The following is a 17,918-nucleotide window of genomic DNA, read 5'->3' as shown; positions in this document are numbered from 1 at the left end:
GAAAAGGCCCACGAGAGGAAAGAGGGGCAGGGAAGAGTAACCAGGAAAACATTTTTCTAATGTGAAAAGGCACTGTGGGCCCTGAGTCCAGTAGCCTGTCCCAATATCCAGTCTCTGGCGCTTTGACCATGATTACCAGCGTCCTGTAACACTTTTCTGCATCCAAAGAAGGGAAACTGAGGGCTCTGAGAGCCGCCCAGATTCTCCCAGGAGAGCACAGAGGAAGGCAGAGTGGGTCAATGACAAGGGATTGGAAATAGAAGTTACAAACTTGGTATCTCTCAACTGTGCGCGCACACACACACACACACACACACACACACACACACACACACACACACACACACACACACACCTACCTCTCTTGTCATTTCCAGGATCCAGCTTTCTCATCATAAACAGGAGGATGCTAGCTGACATTTGAGGTGTTTTTCAGACAAAACAATGCTGTGATCATGATCTTCACCACATCACCTAATCTGCACAACACCAAGTGGCCCCTGCTTGGCTTGAGTAGAAACCCCTCAGAGAAGAGTATGTTCCTGTCTCAAGGTCACCTGATGACATGCTCTGCTTATAGCTAACCTTCCTCATGCATCCAGCCAATACCAGAGAAGCTGTGCACAGAGGTCTTGAAGAAGTGAAGCTGATGGCAGACACAGAGAACAGGGCACAGTGAGACAGTGCCTGAGGTACAGAGTAATCCTCTCAGCTTGCTGAGTCTCACTCACCTGTGATTAGGTAAGTCTGCAGGCTGAGGCCAGGCAGACACTAAGAACCCAGCTATGGTACTGCAGTATGGTATACTAGCACATTGCTCCAATACCATGGACATGGTCAAGGCAGGTCCCTCTCCACAGGGGCTTAAGAGCAACTTGCCTAGAGTGAGCAGCACAGTGGGTAGCTGGGAAATTTGAGAATAAAATAAAATCCTCAGCAAAAGTGAAAGAGTTAATGGGATGACTCCCGGAAAGGAGGGCCACTGGGTCCACAACACACGCAGAACTTTCAGGATTCCTGACACAGTCCTTGTAACACAACCCACAGCTAAGGTTGGCATCCAGCACGGCCAATCACATGTCTAAGCAATAAGCAAACACAATAAATGTCCCATAACTCAGGTTCATAAAACGCAGATGCTCCTTAGAAGTTGTTCTGCTGGGAATGTAAAGTTCGAGGCATGCTCTGGGCTGAGTGGCAATCCAGACTGCTGGTTCTCATTTACAGACTGGCAAAGACATGGAAAACTTGAGAAAGTTTTGCATCAGGCTCCAGAAAAGTGTGTGGCAATTATGTTTATGTATTCAGGGGGCTTATGACCTACCTCACTTTATGCATGTAAAGACTGAGATGATCAGTAGAAGGCCTCCAACGGCTAAGAGAAGCCTGAGCTGGATCCTGTTACCACAGTCCTGAGGTCAGAAGGGACAGGAATCAGTTCAGACGTCTCATGACTGAAGCTAACTATGACTTCCTGCTTCCCTTGGGGAGAAGTAGAATCTTGAGCCTCTACCACTGAGCCACAATGCCAGCACTAATGTGATCTTGTATAGAAGAATCCATTTCATTTCTAGCAAGTACAAAAATTGTAGGAAAGGAGAATGCAGATTATGACTTAGTCCCTTATCTAGAACACAGATCAAATACTGGAACCAAGACAGGTACAGAGAATGCCAAAGAAGGTGAGCTGAGGACAGCGATCCCTACCCAGAGCAGAGAGAACTCAGACGCAGAGGCAGACACACTCGCCAGAGGACCAGCTGCAGAGAGAGGGGCACTGTCTTTGGTAAAAACTATCAGCTCTTAGCTGTCTTCAGGCATTCCCAGTATGGTACCTGGCACACAGTAGGGACTCCATAAATAGCCCTTCTTTCTCTTCTCCTTCATATGGGACAGGTATGACTTTTAAAAATCTCCTTAGTACACATTATAGTCAAATAACCAAGCCCAGAGAGGTCTGTGGTAAAAAGTGCAATGTTGAGAGCAAGCCCTCCCCCATCACTGTGCCCCGCCCCCAGCCAGGCTGTTTTCATGGCAACAGGACGGAGGACATTTCACTCTCCATCTCTCTCCCTGACTCATGGATAACTGCCAGGCAGCAGATGGCCTGTGTGGACGATTACCTTCACTTTGCCGCAGTGTATTTAAATAAAACAAACTGGCCTCTTTGCTGCTGGTTACCAGTCAGGTGCACTGTCAGAAAAACAAAAACAAAATCCAGGGAGAGAGGAGCTACAAGGCGGAAATTTAGGCAAGGCAGCTGTGGCTGCATGGAGGTTGGAACAGATAATGAACGGGCTCAGAACATTTCCCCTCACAGAACAGGTAAAAGGCTCACACATCATTCTGAGCTGGTCCTGGAGCTGTGCTGGGAAGATGCAGCTGCACCACTAACTGTGGAGAGAGGGTGGGCTGTCTCCTCTGCAGTCAGCCCTGCTGCAGGATGAAAAATAACCACCTCATTGGACTGCTGGGAGTCAGGACTGGGCATGGGAGCCACATCTCATGCATAACAGGGATCAAGGACGAGAAAGGACCAGCAGCAGTGGGAAAGGCAGCAGGATGTGGTCCACCTGGGCTTGACTGAAGCAGGGAAGGAGGCGCTGGAACATCCTGCCTCAGCCAGCACCCACTTGCAGGAATAGGCCAGCATGACCTTTTAAAAAGACAAATCTTGTTTCCAGACACCTCATACAGCACTGAGGAGACTTTCTATGCTGTCCCTCTGCTCCTCCGAGAATACATATCTATCCATTGCATATCTGATGGATGGATAAGGCCACCAATAGGTCTGCATAAGGTCCCTCTACAGAGGACTAACACCTCCTTGTTCTTACATTGTGATATGAAACTCAGGACCCATATATGCCAGTCTCTCACTGCGGAGGCCTGTGGGGTCTTCTGGGATTGCCAGTGTTCTGTAAGTGGATCAGCAGTGTGGGCAGCGGGTAGTAGAGTACACTTGGCTTTCAACTATCATGCGTTTCTCTCTACTTGAGTCACAGTTACAGAACTTACTGCTGGACCCATAAGAGTAGAAGGGAAGGTGCTTAATTGTTTTTCTTGGTGGGAGGAAGAAAGCATATTGAATTTCTGGAACAAAGCACAATTTACTATAACTTACAATAAACTCAAAGAACAAAAGAAAGTTGATATTTAACTTTTAGTTGAGAAAGGCCACACATTCTAAGGCTAGAATTCTCCTGTTTCCTCCTGGGTTGGCTATCCCTATGAAAGATGCTCTCTCCACTGGGTCAGCGCAGGATTTCAAAGCCAATTCTCAGAAAGATGATCAGAAACATCACTAAGAGAAAAAGTTCAGCCTGGTGTGGTGGCACATTCCTTTACTCCCAGCACTCGGGAGGCAGAGGCAGGTGGATTGCTGTGAGTTCAAGGCCAGCCTGGTCTACAGAGTGAGTTTCAGGACAGCCAGGGTTACACAGAGAAACCCTGTCTTGAAAAACCTTTATAAAACAAACAAAACCCCCCAAAAACTGGACAGGCACCTTGGAGGATGTGGTCCTAATTCAAAAGCTAGGTCAGTGAGAAGGCAGAAATCCAAGTTTATGAATGATACTTTAAAATTCAATGAGGCAAATTGAAATTCCACCTGTACTATGAAGAGTGGCACCTTTTCCAATTATACTCCACTTGGAGCTGAAGAGATGGCTCAGTAGTTAAAAGCAGATGCTGCTCTTCTAGAGGACCAGAGCTCAAGGCTCAGTAGCTGTGAGCCACCTACAATTCTAGATCCAGGGGATGCAATCCCCTCTTTTGGCATCTATAGGCACCTGCATACGGTAACACACACAGACACACACATAAAAGCCAAAATAAAAATCATCAAGCAACTACCACCACCACCACGGCCTGTTCTTCATGTGCCTGCTGCATGCAATGTGGTCATTACACTCTGGGCCTTGCCATTAGATGGGCCTAGATCCCAGCTCTGCCATTTGTTAGCTGTGTGCAACTTAACTCTTCTATGCCTGACAGTCTTCATCTGCCTCACAGGGCTGGTGAGGATGAGCACCAAGAACTATATGCATCAATCTTTGCCATTATGCTATTGAGAAGTGCTGGGTGGCCATGTGGAGGTGTGACATCTGTATTTCAGCAGGCCTGCAGTATCTTGAGAAGTCAGTGGTGTGAGGGCCAGTGGGTTTCAAAGTCACCAAACAACTAGATTTCGATACACTTCTTTGTGTATAGCCCCTTTCCAATATTCTCACTGGAGTCAATGACAACAGACCAAAGAATTGTGGCATAAAATGCTTATAAAAGGTTTATGCACTTGGAAGGACAGAAGTGAAACTGTCACTGTCAAGGACAGTCAGAAGGGCCAGCCACTTGCACATGACTCAGCACCCACTTTAACTTCCTTGGTGAGGTTACTGAGGGGGGCAGGGTGATGGTTGGGCAAGATAAAGCTGCTTAAAAAAAAAGTATCCATAACTATTGAGAGATGGCTCAGCAGTTAAGAGCACTGGCTGCTCTTCTAAAGGAACTAGGTTCAATTCCCAGCACCCACATGGCAGCTCACAACTGTAACTCTAGTTCCGGGGGACCTGACACCCTCACACAGACATACACGCAGGCAAAACACCAATGCACATAAAAAAATAAAGTTTTAAAAGTTTTTTCTTTTTAAAGCAGTATCTGTAAGAGCTGGAGATGTAGCTTGGCAGTATAGTGCTTTCCTAGCATGTACAAGGTCCCAGGTTAAAACTCCAGTACCACAAAGCAGCAGAGGAATATGTATTCTAATACGCTACAGAAAATCTTTGCGGAGTTAACCCCTCCTTAACCTGCCTTTTTGTCAAATCCAAATTTCCTTGTCTTAGCTACTATGTCCATGAAATTCTCTGGGCTTTTGAGAGAATCCACAATCTCACAATACCCCCCCCCCAATCTCACAATACCCCCGTCTCTCTCACAATCTCACAATACCCCCACCTCTCTGTCTACCCTGCATTTTCCCTCAGACCCCTACTGATGCTTCCACAGCTGATTCTGCGTTGAAGACTTGGTTCCAAACACAGCTCGTTAGCCTGACTTCCCACTGGAGTAGCTGCAAATCTCTAGGCATCAGTAGGCCTTTCTACTTGACTGCTTGGTTAGTCCCATGACCAAGAATTCAACCACCGGAATAATTGGTTTTCACTTCTTCTGTTGGCAGGAACCTTCATTTTCTTCTCAGATTCTGGGAACCCATGGACCACTCTGCCTTTTCGTTGGCTGCTTTCATGGTATCTGGATAGCAGGTAGCATTCTGGAGAAAGCATGTCCTAGAATTCGATGCGCTCCCCTCGGATGAGGGAGGAGGGACTTCTCTAGTCTGGGGGACAGCTTTCATATCATACACGCATTACAGTCAGGAAAGGAAAGTGCAGAAATACAGTTCAGGATGGAAATAAGACAGTAGAAACTCTTTCTTGTTTATTGGAGTGTCTTTCATGGAGTGATGAAAACACAGATATGTCCTTCAGACCCAAAAATTGTTTCCCTTTCTAGTCAACCTGACTGAAAACTCCTTGCTGCTGGTCAAGGAGCGCTATGAGAGTATAATTATATTTCCTCTTTTTATAAAATGAAACCAAAACCAAAACAAGGAACTGCTGGGGCCCTGCAGTGACATAGGTGCAAGACTGATGAACAAGCACACGGGGTAGAAAGCCATCTGCAGGCTACTAGATGCAGCAAACAGTCTATGTGTGTAGAGACTGGGCGCCAGGGAAAAGGGTAGGGGATTGTCATGAATCTTTGCAGACTTAGGAGGGCAGGTATTTAAGGCTCAGGATGACAATGGCCTGGCTTATATTTCTGTATTTAAGTCACTGTTTCAAACAAAAAGTTACTTTCCTACTAATCAGAAAATTACTTTTATACTATTTGAGAATGTATTTTGTGTTGGTTTCCTTTTTTATCCTCTAACAGACTAAGCTCATCGCCTCTAATACATGCAGCAGAGCACCACTGAGTCAGTGACTGAATGGCAACTCCTTGCTGTGTTGGAAGTAGATTGTGGCTTCTTTACAGTGTAAGGAACATGAGGAAGCTAGGTAAGAGGAGCACAGAAATGCTTCATGGGAAGTTGGACCCTGGCCGTGGACGGCTTACTTCACTGAGCCTTAGGAGATCCAGAAGTGAAACTATGTGCTGTATTTGTCACTGGGGGAAAATGCAGAGCTGAGACGTCACCAAAGGGAACTGGGCATCTTCAGTCCTTCCAGACTGTAGCAGTTCTGGGGTCAGGCGTCCTGGTGCACATATTTACTGCAACCATCCCGTCACCATCGCTGTCATTACCTTTGCCTTGTAACTTGCAGATAACTCCCACCACCACCCTCAGATTGTTGGCACGGTGTTTTTCACTCAGCAACAATTAAATTACTTTCAAATGATACAAATGACTAGGGATATACTGCATGTTATAGACTATCAGTGTCAAATGGTAGTTTTATTTTATATAATCTTTTTAGACAGAATAATACAAGTAAATCATATCAATATATGAATTTGGCACTCCAATATTTTTAGAAGCACTGAAATGTGCTTTTCTTCTTCTTTCTTTCAAGAAAAAGTCTCTCTAGATTGTCCTGGGGTCCTGGAATTCACTATATAGACCAGGCTGGCCTCCAACTCATAGAGATTCACCTGCCTTTGCCTTCTGAGTGTTGGGTTTAATGGAGAGTGCCACCACCCAGGGCTGAAATTTGTTTTTCTGATTCCTTGTTGTAAAGAGGATTTCCAAGTCCCAACTTAGTCTCTGGAAGGGATCTGCCTATGACTTGAGAGCAGTTGGAGTAGACTCACTGTTACAGGCACTTGAACTGGTTATGCACCTCACAATTAACACAGTGGTTACCTCGTGCAGCCTTCTGGCTAATGGTGGTTCCCCTCAGCAAATGTTTATTGAGTAACTGACTCGCAGCAGGCTGGGTCAGAGACTGGAGATATGACAATGAAGAGAGCTTGCCCCGAGAGGTCCTTTAATTACAGTCTCAGGTCGGTTCTGTGCAAGGTTAACCCTAAATCGACCAATCTAATCTACTGTGCTTCTGAAACTATGGGGTACAGGACTGAGTGAGCAGGCTGATCTGAAGTAGCCATGCAGTTCTGCCCTTAATTATAATTATAATCTTTGTATCTGAGGAAAGAGGAGGCAAGGGAAAGAGGGAAGACAGACAGAAGGACTGCTAGGGAAGGTTACTCAAAGCACTGTGAAAGCTGGGGTGGCTAAAGGCAGAACCCTAGCCTCAGTAAGCTGTGCTTACCTCATATACGTTAAGGATGGTGATACCTCTGACCCCCCAGCATCAAAAAATTTAAACTAACAGCACTACTGTAGGGGAGATAAACCTGTTTTTGTTTTGATCCCGTGTGGGATGGGGAAGAGAGCAGGATGTGAGAGAGCAGGATGTTTTTCCACTTAGAAGTCGAAGCTTGGTTGTTGCCAGCTGAAAAATATCCCTGAACAGATTGAGAGGATACATACATACATACATACATACATACATACATACATACATACACACACACACACACACACACATAAACAGGAGGCAGAGCTTTATGTTGGGACTTGATTTTTGGCTGTTCATCCCTGCACTTTGAGAGGCTCCTAAAGAGAACTGCTCCAGGGAAGGCTTCAGAGGCTTTGGGCTCCGGCCGAGGCTCCTGGTTCTGGTTGTTCCAGGTTCCAGCAGCAAGTTTGGTGGGACTGCTGGTCTGCTGAAATCCTGCTGACTATACCAGGAGAATCATTCCTAGGAACTGACACCTAGGTTTCACTCCTGTTTTCCTTAATCTCATTTTCCTCTTATTTAGGCTAGTCGTGTTGTAAGGGAGGTAGGTTCATTTAATAATTTGATAATAAAATATAATTAAGAAAATTGAGCTCACACACTACTATCCATTACTCTCTCAAGCTTTTGTAAAGTCAAAATAACTATAATACTGTGATATAGTAAGTGTGTATTTGATCTTCTGTCCTAGGTTCAGTCACAAGAGCCTCTAAAAGTCTTTAGAACCACCAAAAAGGTAAGAGTGTATATATGATAAGGCAGCTCTCAGGATAGGATAGCAGCTGTTTGCCAGAGACTGATAGTGTTAGAACTTGCTGCCCTCCCCAGACCTCTGAGGAGTGAGAACAGAGATGCCGTTAATTACTGATGGTCAGTGACTGACCAATCAAGCCTACGAAGCAGAACCTAATCACTCTGAAGGAAAGGTTAGTGAACACATGTACATGCCAGAGGCAGTGTCCCCAACACAGGGAAAGAACTCCTGCAACAGGGGCCTTCTAGACCTTCAAGTATGTACTTCTTTATCTATCTGTTCATTTTCAGTTAAATGAGACAGAAGTGCAGGCGACCAGAGACCAGTACTTACAACTGGTTTCTCAAGTTAGGGTCAGTCTTGTGAGGTGAGCCCTTGACCTGGGGGCTTGTGGTTAAGTCCAGTTAGTAGGTTAGTGTCATAAACAGTGAAACTACAGCAGCACCAGTGGTGTCTGTAGTGAATAAGAAAACTGTTTGGTGCAAACCCCCACATATTTGGTGTCTTCAGTGTTCTGTGAATAGAAGAGTTGGGGAGAGAGCTCTGTGGTTAAGAGCGTATGCTGCTCTTTCAGAGGACCCACATGGGAGGCCTCACAACTAACTTGTAACTCCAGTTCCAGAAATCTGGCGCCTCTGGCCCCTCTGTCCCACCCTGACCTCAAAGTAATTCTTTAAAAAATTTATTATTATTATTATTCTATTAGTGTTCTGCCTCCATGTATGCCTGTGTTGGGGTGTCAGAGCCACTGAAACTGGAGTTACAGACAGTTGTTAACTGCCACGTGGCTGCTTGGATTTGAAACCTGAGTCTCTTGGAAGAACAGCTAGTACTCTTAACTGCTGAGCAACCTCTCCAGCCCTCAAAACAATTCTTCATTTAAAAAGTTTTGCTTGCCAGGTGTGGTGACGCATGTCTTTAATCCCAGCACTTGGGAGGCAGAGGCAGGCGGATTGCTGTGAGTCCAAGGCCAGCCTGGTCTACAAAGCGAGTCCAGGATAGCCAAGGCTACACAGAGAAACTCGGTCAAAACAAAACAGGGCTGGAGAGATGGCTCAGAGGTTAAGAGCACTGTCTACTCTTCCAGAGGTCCTGAGTTCAATTCCCAGCAGCCACATGGTGGCTCGGAACCATCTACACCCTCTAAAGCCTTCTTCTGGTGGACAGGTGTACATGCAGATAGAGCGCTCATATACATAAAATAAATAAATAAAATCTTAAAAAAAAAAAGAAAGTTAAAACAAAACAAAAAAGTTTCGCCACTGTACTCAACAATGAAATGGGCTCTGAAGGTTTGGCTCTAAAGATTTACAATCTTCTTGAAATCTTTTCGTCTTACAAATCAAAAATGACTGAACTATGTAAAGTCTTTCAGCCAAAATGGAGCCTCAGAACTGTCCCTGGGGAGTGTAGTGTGAGTCCTGTGGGGTGGACAGCAGTGTTTTCCCATCTAGATGCACACAGTCCTATCAGACAGTAAGGACAGGATGTGTGCTTGGGTGGTCAGACACGGGACATTTCTTTTTCAATCTTAAGAGATGGTGATCTCACCAGAATGAAAGGTCACTGGACAAGTGTGCTGTGCTGGAATCATGTCTGCTATAGGCTAGCTCTGCTTATTTAGTTAAATGTTTTGAGTCAGCATCTTGTATAGCCCAGGCTGTGCTTGAACACCTGACCTTTCTGCCTCTACTTCCCAAGTGGTAGGATCACAGCCATGTCCACCACGCATCACAAGGACAGTACTGAATGAGCCTCACAGTGCTGGAAACTCCGACTTTACAGATCATGTTATTTCATAAAATGTGAAGAAAATGCAACGTTCACAGAAGCTCTGCTGCTGCCACCTGCCCTGTTCTCTGGCAGGGAAGAGGGTCCCTCCAACCCTCTTGGGTCTCTTTGGGTTGTCACATTCAGGGACAGAAATATCAGGCAGTACTAGGGAGGGAGACCGCTGGAAGTGAACTCTCAGAAAGTGCTATCAGCTACACAGTGAGCTTCTGGGCACAGGGATGAAGAGGAGGGGTGTACTGGCGGTGGTCAGTGCTACAGATGAGATGGCATCTGTCTCAGCAGCCACCCATATCGAAGGAGGGGACAAGACTGTTAGAGATGTGGGTGGGAGAGACAGGAAGGACTAAGGTCCCTCACTTTCCCCTCAGCCCACTCATCACTCTCCTACTTGTGTAGGGAGGAGTCACCATGCCTTCTGACTTCTAAATAAGCTAGGGCTACACTTCCCAGCCCTCAAGTCAAGTGTGGCCATGCAATCAGTGAAGGGGATGGAGGTGAGTAAGTTGCCCCTTCCTGGTAAAAATGTTTAAAAGCTGGGTTTGATTTTCCATCTTCCTCCTTTGCTCAGCTAAATGTACCTACTGATGGAGAAGTGCCATTTGATTAAAGAGATAAACAAAAACCTTGTATGAATCAGAGAAACAGTCCAACCAAACCAACCAAGAACAAAACCAAGTAAACTGATTAAAGTCCATGGGATTTCTGGGTCCTTAGCTGGGCTCTCTTCTCTTACTGACAGTCTCTCATTCTTTCTTTCCTCTGCCACTCACTATCAATGCTCGCCTAGCTGGAAATAGTCATATTATTAAATGTAACACATTAATAAATTCATTATTTCTGAAAAAGATGAATAATTATTTCTTATTTTGTTTTTTGTATATAGGTGTTTTGCTGCATTGCCCTTAGTAGCTAGAAGAGAGCACAAGACTCCCTGGGACTGGAGTTACAGACAGTTGTGAGCTACTTTGTGAGTGCCAAGCATTGGACCTGAGTCCCCTGGAAGTGGAGCTAGTGTTCTTGACTGCTGAGCCATTTCTCCAGCCCTAAAAAATGGTTAATTTTCAAGTTAAACATTTTATATTCTCTTTTAAAATTAGCATTTTATATTTCTCTCTTGAATTTAGTTTATCATGGGCAGGCCCTCGATTTTCTTGTGTAGGTTAAAAGCTGTCAAACAACATCAACTGCCCCAAACATCATTAATTCATCAATAACCATGCCATTCAGAACACCTTGAGCCACCTGCTTCCTGAGCCGCCAAAGCCACAGAGCAGGAAAACCACTAATTTTGTCAAGAAGGTTGGTGGAGCCAGCACCTATTCAAGACCATAGGATATCTACAGTCATCCAAAGAACTCTTTGCTTTCATGCATATTCATTCAGAACTCATTATGTGAACCTGAGGTCACTCCCACCACCTGGAAAGCTGTTTCAGGCAATTAAGGTCACCCCAGACACAAAACCAGGAGAAAATAAAAGAACATGAAAATGTAATGGTAGTCTGACTAATCATGCATATTTAAATGAACACAAATTAAACAAGCTTGGGATTAAAATCAGAACATGCTCCCCTAGGTAAACAGGACCCAGACTAAGGCTACTGCGCACCACCATGAAGGGAAACTTCCGAGGATTTTCACATAACCAGGCGATGCAAGGAGGGAAGGGAAGGAACAGAGCATGCGAAGGGAGTGAGAGGCCGGCCGGGGAGAATTCTGAAGTCCACTTACTGCCTGCTTTTGCTCTTCCTCCTAGAGGTGTTGAAGATGAAAAGAGGCAGAAGAGAAAAAGAAAGACATTAATGCCCATCACCACAAGCCCTGGGAAGAAATGACAGGAGAAACCGGGCAAACCTGGCTAAGCATAGGTCTGGAGAGCCATGGCCTGACTCACCAGAGGAGTGCCAGTGGGTACAGTAAACAAACGACAGTCCTCAGCCCCAACAGTGAGACAGTGACGGTGTCTGAAGAACCTTAGAAACCCTTCAGATCAATCTCTACTCCTTCATTTACAGATCAAGAGGCCTGGAGGGCCTGGCCAGCCTCTACTCTCAGCTACTTAAGGAAAACTGAAAGAGGAAGGTTAACATAGCCGGGCGTGGTGGCGCACACCTTTAATCCCAGCACTTGGGAGGCAGAGTCAGGAGGATTGCTGTGAGTTCGAGGCCAGCCTGGTCTACAAAGCGAGTGTAGGACATCCAAGGCTACACAGAGAAACCCTGTCTCGAAGAAACAAACAAACAAAAACAAAACAAAACACCCCCCCAAACCCCACATAGACTCAAAACCGCCACTATCCCCCTAGCTGACCATTCACAGTTTGCGCATAGGCTTAGGTCCTCCCTTCTAGGTGGCTGTACCTGCCGTGTGGAATGTGGGCCACCAACACTGCTAGGACCCGGGGACTTGTCAGGGGTAAAAGTTTTAGGCCCCACCTGAGATCCACTAATCAAAGCTCTGATGGGGGTGGGTACACCCAAAATGTGTCCCAAAGAGCCTTGGGTTTGAGAACCAACTGTTTCAGCATCCTGCCTAATGGTTCCACCTGAGCACAGGTGCTTTTTTTTTCTAGTCTCCTCTCACCATAACCAAGCCAACACCACAACGGCCCACTTGCTTTCAAGCTGCTTTGTTTCCTTCAGGGATGCACCTACAGGCCCATTTCCTTCAAGAAATGCACGCACAGGCCCATTTCCTTCAGGGATGCACACACAGGCCCGTTTCCTTCAGGGATGCACGCACAGGCCCGTTTCCTTCAGGGATGCACGCACAGGCCCGTTTCCTTCAGGGATGCACGCACAGGCCCGTTTCCTTCAGGGATGCACGCACAGGCCCGTTTCCTTCAGGGATGCACGCACAGGCCCGTTTCCTTCAGGGATGCACGCACAGGCCCGTTTCCTTCAGGGATGCACGCACAGGCCCGTTTCCTTCAGGGATGCACGCACAGGCCCGTTTCCTTCAGGGATGCACGCACAGGCCCGTTTCCTTCAGGGATGCACGCACAGGCCCATTTCCTTTAGGGATTCACATACAGGTCCATTTCCTTCACGGATGCACATATAGGGATGCCCATTTCTCCCAAAGAACTGGAAACAGCTCCAGGACCCTGAAGACCTTTCAAAGAAGAATTGAAGGGGCTGGGATACAGCTCAGTTAGTAGAGTGTTTGCCAGGTTGCATGAAGGCCTTTGATTGATCTCCTGCACAACATAAACCACCATAGCTTATGACTCTAATTCTGGCACCAGGGAAACTGAGACAGGAGGGTCAGATGTTCAAGGCTGTCTTCGGCCACACAGTGAGTTAAAAGCCAGACTGGGATACATGAGACCATCTCACAGTAAAACACAAACCCCCAAATGTGGGAGGGGACAAATTTAGAGCTAGGTACTGTGGGACATGCTTGTAAGCCTAGCACTAGGAAGGCAGAAGCAAGAGGATGCTGCACTCTAGGACAGCTCAAGCTATCTGACAAGGCCTTGTCCAAGGAGGGAGAGGAGAATGGAACTCTAACAGGCTTACTTGGTAATTCTCACACAGCAGGCACTGGAAACAAAGACAGGCTTCTGTGTTATAACCTTACAGTAAGAGCAGGCAGAGCGGGTTATGTAACTGTGGTTGACAGATAAACGGAGACAGAAAAAAAGAAAACAAGCTGAAAGAAGTAAAGATAGACCTCCAGAGTCTTTCTCATCTTGGTCTTGTGCTCCTTGGTCACTGTCTTCCTGGTCTCTTCACTTTTTCTGTCTTTGCCTCTCCATGAGCCTCCATAGTGCCCCAGTACATAAATCAATACATGGCCGTGCTGGTTTGGCCTATGCTGGGTCCATGGGTGTGGAGGGACACAGGAACGGGTATGTGCTCCTGCTCCTGAAGGGTCCTGCAGTCTGGGAGTGAGGGAGAGTCATCTGCAAGGAACTACACAGAGGAGAGGGGGAAACCTAGAGAATAGTTTATTCCTGCAAAGGAGAGACAGATATGGACTGGAAACTCAACCAAATCCCTTGAGGCTCAGTTTAGTCAGGGAAGTAGCTCTTTATGTTGAAAGCCAGATGCCAGCACCAAGACCTACCCATCCCAGTAGCCCAACAGAGGCCCTGAGCACTGTCTGGGTCATCTGAGAAGTCAGAGGCTTCCTTGCCACACCTGCAGCACGGAGGAACTAAGCTGCAGCTGGGAAGGATGCTTCTGTGAGGCATGCATACCTCCAGCTCCCACTGGGCAAGGAAGCCACCACAGGAGACATATTATACAATTTAAAAATTGCTGGCACTAGTTGCTGAAATAGAGAATCAGCTGGGCATGGTGGCACACAATTTTAATACTAGCACTGGGGAAGAAGTGGAGAAGGATCTTTGTTCAACTGAGTTGAAGACCAGCCTGGTCTACAGTGAATTCCTAGTGAGCTCAGGACAGCCATGGTTACATAGTGAGACCAGTTGGGAGGGGTGGGGTGGGGCAATCCTCACAGGCTGAAATCCTGGCTGTCCTGGGAACGGTGTCTATTTATTACCATGTACCCCAGGTTTGGTATTGAAGAAAGCATGGTTTTAGTTTAACAGAACAGGGAAGCTGTTGTGTTGGGGCATGCCAGTATTCCCAGCATTTGGGAGGCTTAGCTAAGAGGACCGTCTCAAAGTCAATCTTGAAAAAAAAAAAAAAAAACAAAGTATGAAAATTTCAGACACTCTATTTCAAGACCACACCATGCTCACTCTGCTGTGCGGATTTGCCCAGGACATGACACTATTATGAATTGTTGTGGGAGCATGTGCCAGGGTAGGATGGCTTCATAGATGGGGCAGTGTTCTTAGGACTGAGAAGGTCTCCTAGTTGAGAAAGGATAGATTCTGCCAAAGTGTTCTCTAGGCTGGTGCTACACAAACTCACAAAAGCTAGTCACACGATTCCTTTAAGGCCCTTGTCAGCACAGCAGAAAGGTCAGACATAGGGTCTGAGAGCATTTCAGCCAGCTACAGGTCAGCTAACATGGACTGATGATAAGAGCTGGTACAACCTGATTTAAAGGGAGTCATAACACAGTAGTTATGAGGCACAAGTCTAGAAGAGCTTAAGTTCTCTAAAAACTCTTCCATATGGTGGAAGTAGTAATAGCACATTACTGCAGTCTTCTACAAAGAGACCAACATTCTGGCCCTTGGATACTGGTTGATGCCTGCAATCCCAAAACTTTGACAGCCAAGACAGAAGGATCATGAGTTCAAGGCCAGCCTGGAGATACAGGTAAGTTCTATGGTAGTCTGTGTTAAAATCCAATGCAAAAACAATATTAGAAAAATTTAAAATGAGGTAAAAATGGTGGACGCAAGAGCTAGAAACAGAAATATTGACATAAACTATAAAGAAAGGAAATATACACACATACATATACAAATATGTATGTGTGTATACACACACACACACATACACATATAAAAATGTGGGTACCTGAGTATTCAATGACATAACATTAAAAGCAAAAAACAAATGAGAAGATTGCTGACACTTCTTGGTGACAAGGATTTAGTCTAGTCATTACTCATCAAATATTTAACATAATATTTAGAAACTTGAAAAATATATAATTATCACATATAAACATAGATATCTTTATAAACATAATACATAAGTATATAATTTATATACTCTTAATTTATATATTTTTTCTTTTTTTTTTATTTTTTGAGGCAGGGTCTCACTAAGTAGACAAGGCTGGCCTTGAACTCAGAGATCCACCTGCCTTTTGCCTCCCAAGTACTGAGATTAAAGGCACGTATCACCACCACATCTGGCCTGGGATTTATTTTTTATTTATATGTATGTGTGCACACCTACTTGCCTATATGTGTGCCATGTGCATACAGATGTTCTCAGAGGGCCAGAAAAGGGTATTGTGGTACACCATAATCCCAGGACTTGTAGGGTAGAGGCAGGCAGATCTCTGTAAGTTCCAGGCTAGCTATGATACATAGTAAGATCCTGTCTCAAAAGACCAAAGCAAAGCAAACTAAAAATCATAGCAGGGCACCTTTCCACCCATGTGTGGCTAGCATTTGGGAGCCTCTTGCTGAAAGAGAGGCTGGCACAGGCAACAGGAGGGCATGCCCACATAATCTCCTGGCCTATTCCATCCAGTGGAGCTTTCAATACCTCGCAAGGCGCTAGGTACAAATGTCTATGTACATAGCTGCTGTTGTGAGAGAGGGATGGAGCCACTGAGTTAAATATCTGACAACTACTGGAGTGAACTGGACCAACCAGTTTTCTGTATAAAGTTTTCTTGAAATTAGATTCACTTGCACATAAAATATTTCTGAGAGGAAATCTGTAACAGGGTCTATGCAGAAACACACCCGTGCACATAAAATAAACCAAACACCAGAACCAAGCTGGGGGGAAGAAACCTCAGCTTAAGACCAAAAGAGGTAACTGCTTGAGAGGTAAAACAGCAGATTCCAACACAAACATGACACACCTGCCAGTCGCCAGTGCCTGCTGGCTTTATTATTGCTAAGGGGCTGGCTCAGAATGCAGCCACAGATGTCTTGGCCACTGCTTTCTTGAGCTATCACTCCTAGTGGGACCCTTGTCACCTCAGGCCTGGCTGATTCCTTTAGTTTCTCACCCTTCTAACCTGACAAGCATTGTTTCAAACTTGCTTTGTTTTGTTTGTTTGTTTTTAAACTTTAATGACTTCTCTCTGTCACAGATGTAGTTTATCCTCTTCAGTGCGTTCTGGCTGCTGGGTCATCTTATACAGTGTGGTGGGGTCCAGCCTGGACAGGTAGGATCTTAAACACCAACACTTGGTAACTGTCCTCGAATCTCTGCTACATAATCCACTGAGTGTTTCTGTTCAGTGCTCACATACTGTCCAGGTGAGGATGTTTAACGCCAACCACTGCCCTTCTGTAATATAGGATAAGAGGCCGTAATATACTTTTCAGCAAACATGGGAATAGCCAAAAATGGATTTATTCACTTCCTCTATACACTAAACATACAGTGGATATTCTGATTTTTTTTGTCTAATATAATAATGTCACTATTCAGAATCAAGCAGAGTGAGTAGGTTTAGTTGATGTCACCTTTGTGTCCACCTGACTAAGTCAAAGGAATGGTTACATTATTCGCAGGTATGTCCCCCAGAGTATTGAAAAGAGCTTGGAAATGGAACCAGGAGACAAGGACAGAAGATCTGCTTTTACTAACCAGCAAGGCATTAACCAGGCCACAGAGGAACTGGATAGAACCAGAAGGCAAGGGAAAAAAGTGTGTTCTCTCTTTGGAGGAGTGGTGTTTATCTACACTGGAGCTCTCCTGGCTTTGGTCCCTCAGACTTCAGAACTTAGGTCAACAACCCAACACCCATTTCTTACAACTCACCCTCTGGACTGTGATAATACAGTCAGTGCCTCAGGTTCTCAGGCCTCTAGACACACTGGCTCACACCATTGGTTTCCCTGTGTCTCCTTGGGAGATTCCTCTGCCTCCATGATGGGGCAAGCTACTTTCCACAATAAACCCCCTTATGGAGCTATAACTATCATGTTGGCATTATTTCTCTGTAAACATCCAAATATAGTTTGCTACTGTACTTCTTATTTAAAAAGAAGACACTTGATGTTTGCCAAATATTTGAAAGCCTGTCTTTCTTAAAAGAAACTTTGGCCAGGCAGTGGTGACACACACTTTTAATCCCAGCACTTGGGAGGCAGAGGCAGGTAGATCTCTGTGAGTTCTAGGCCAACCTGGTCTACAGAGTGAGTTCTAGGACAGCCAGGGCTAAACAGAGAAACCCTGTCTTGAAAAACTAGGAAAAAAAATTAACTTTAAGTAGTTGAGAAATATTTTATTTATACATAGTTAATACCTGATTTACAAACATCCTTACTAGTAATTATTTTATCTTTATGTATATGAGTGTTTTCCTTGCATTTACATATGTACACCACTTGTGTGTCTGGTGCTCATGGCAGGTAGACAGATCCCCTGGAACTGGAGTTATAAATGTTTGTGAGGTGCATTGGGGTGCTAGGAATATAATGTGAGCATTCTGGAAGAG

General features: G+C 45.3%; 1 protein-coding gene across 7 annotated transcripts in view; it reads right to left on the bottom strand.

Moving 5' to 3' along the window:
* The window catches only part of DTNB (dystrobrevin beta), a 216,508-nt gene that overhangs the window by 16,602 nt on the left and 181,988 nt on the right, over positions 1-17,918 (bottom strand). For 5 of the 7 annotated variants that reach the window (XR_014781191.1, XR_014781192.1, XR_014781194.1 and 2 more), the window contains one exon: positions 11,586-11,606. The exons of the other annotated variants lie outside the window; for them this stretch is intronic. Coding sequence is in view for 2 of the 5 variants with exons in the window: in XM_084792601.1 (XP_084648727.1) it covers positions 11,586-11,606 (21 nt within the window). In the remaining 3 variants the exon portion in view is untranslated. The remainder of the gene's footprint in view (positions 1-11,585; positions 11,607-17,918) is intronic. 7 annotated transcript variants of the gene reach the window in all.

This window comes from Acomys minous (genome assembly GCF_964271855.1).
Source record: "Acomys minous genome assembly, chromosome: 8".
Lineage (NCBI taxonomy): Eukaryota > Metazoa > Chordata > Mammalia > Rodentia > Muridae > Acomys > Acomys minous.
Note: the sequence above shows the minus strand (reverse complement) of the source record. Positions and strands in the feature narration are given on the sequence as shown.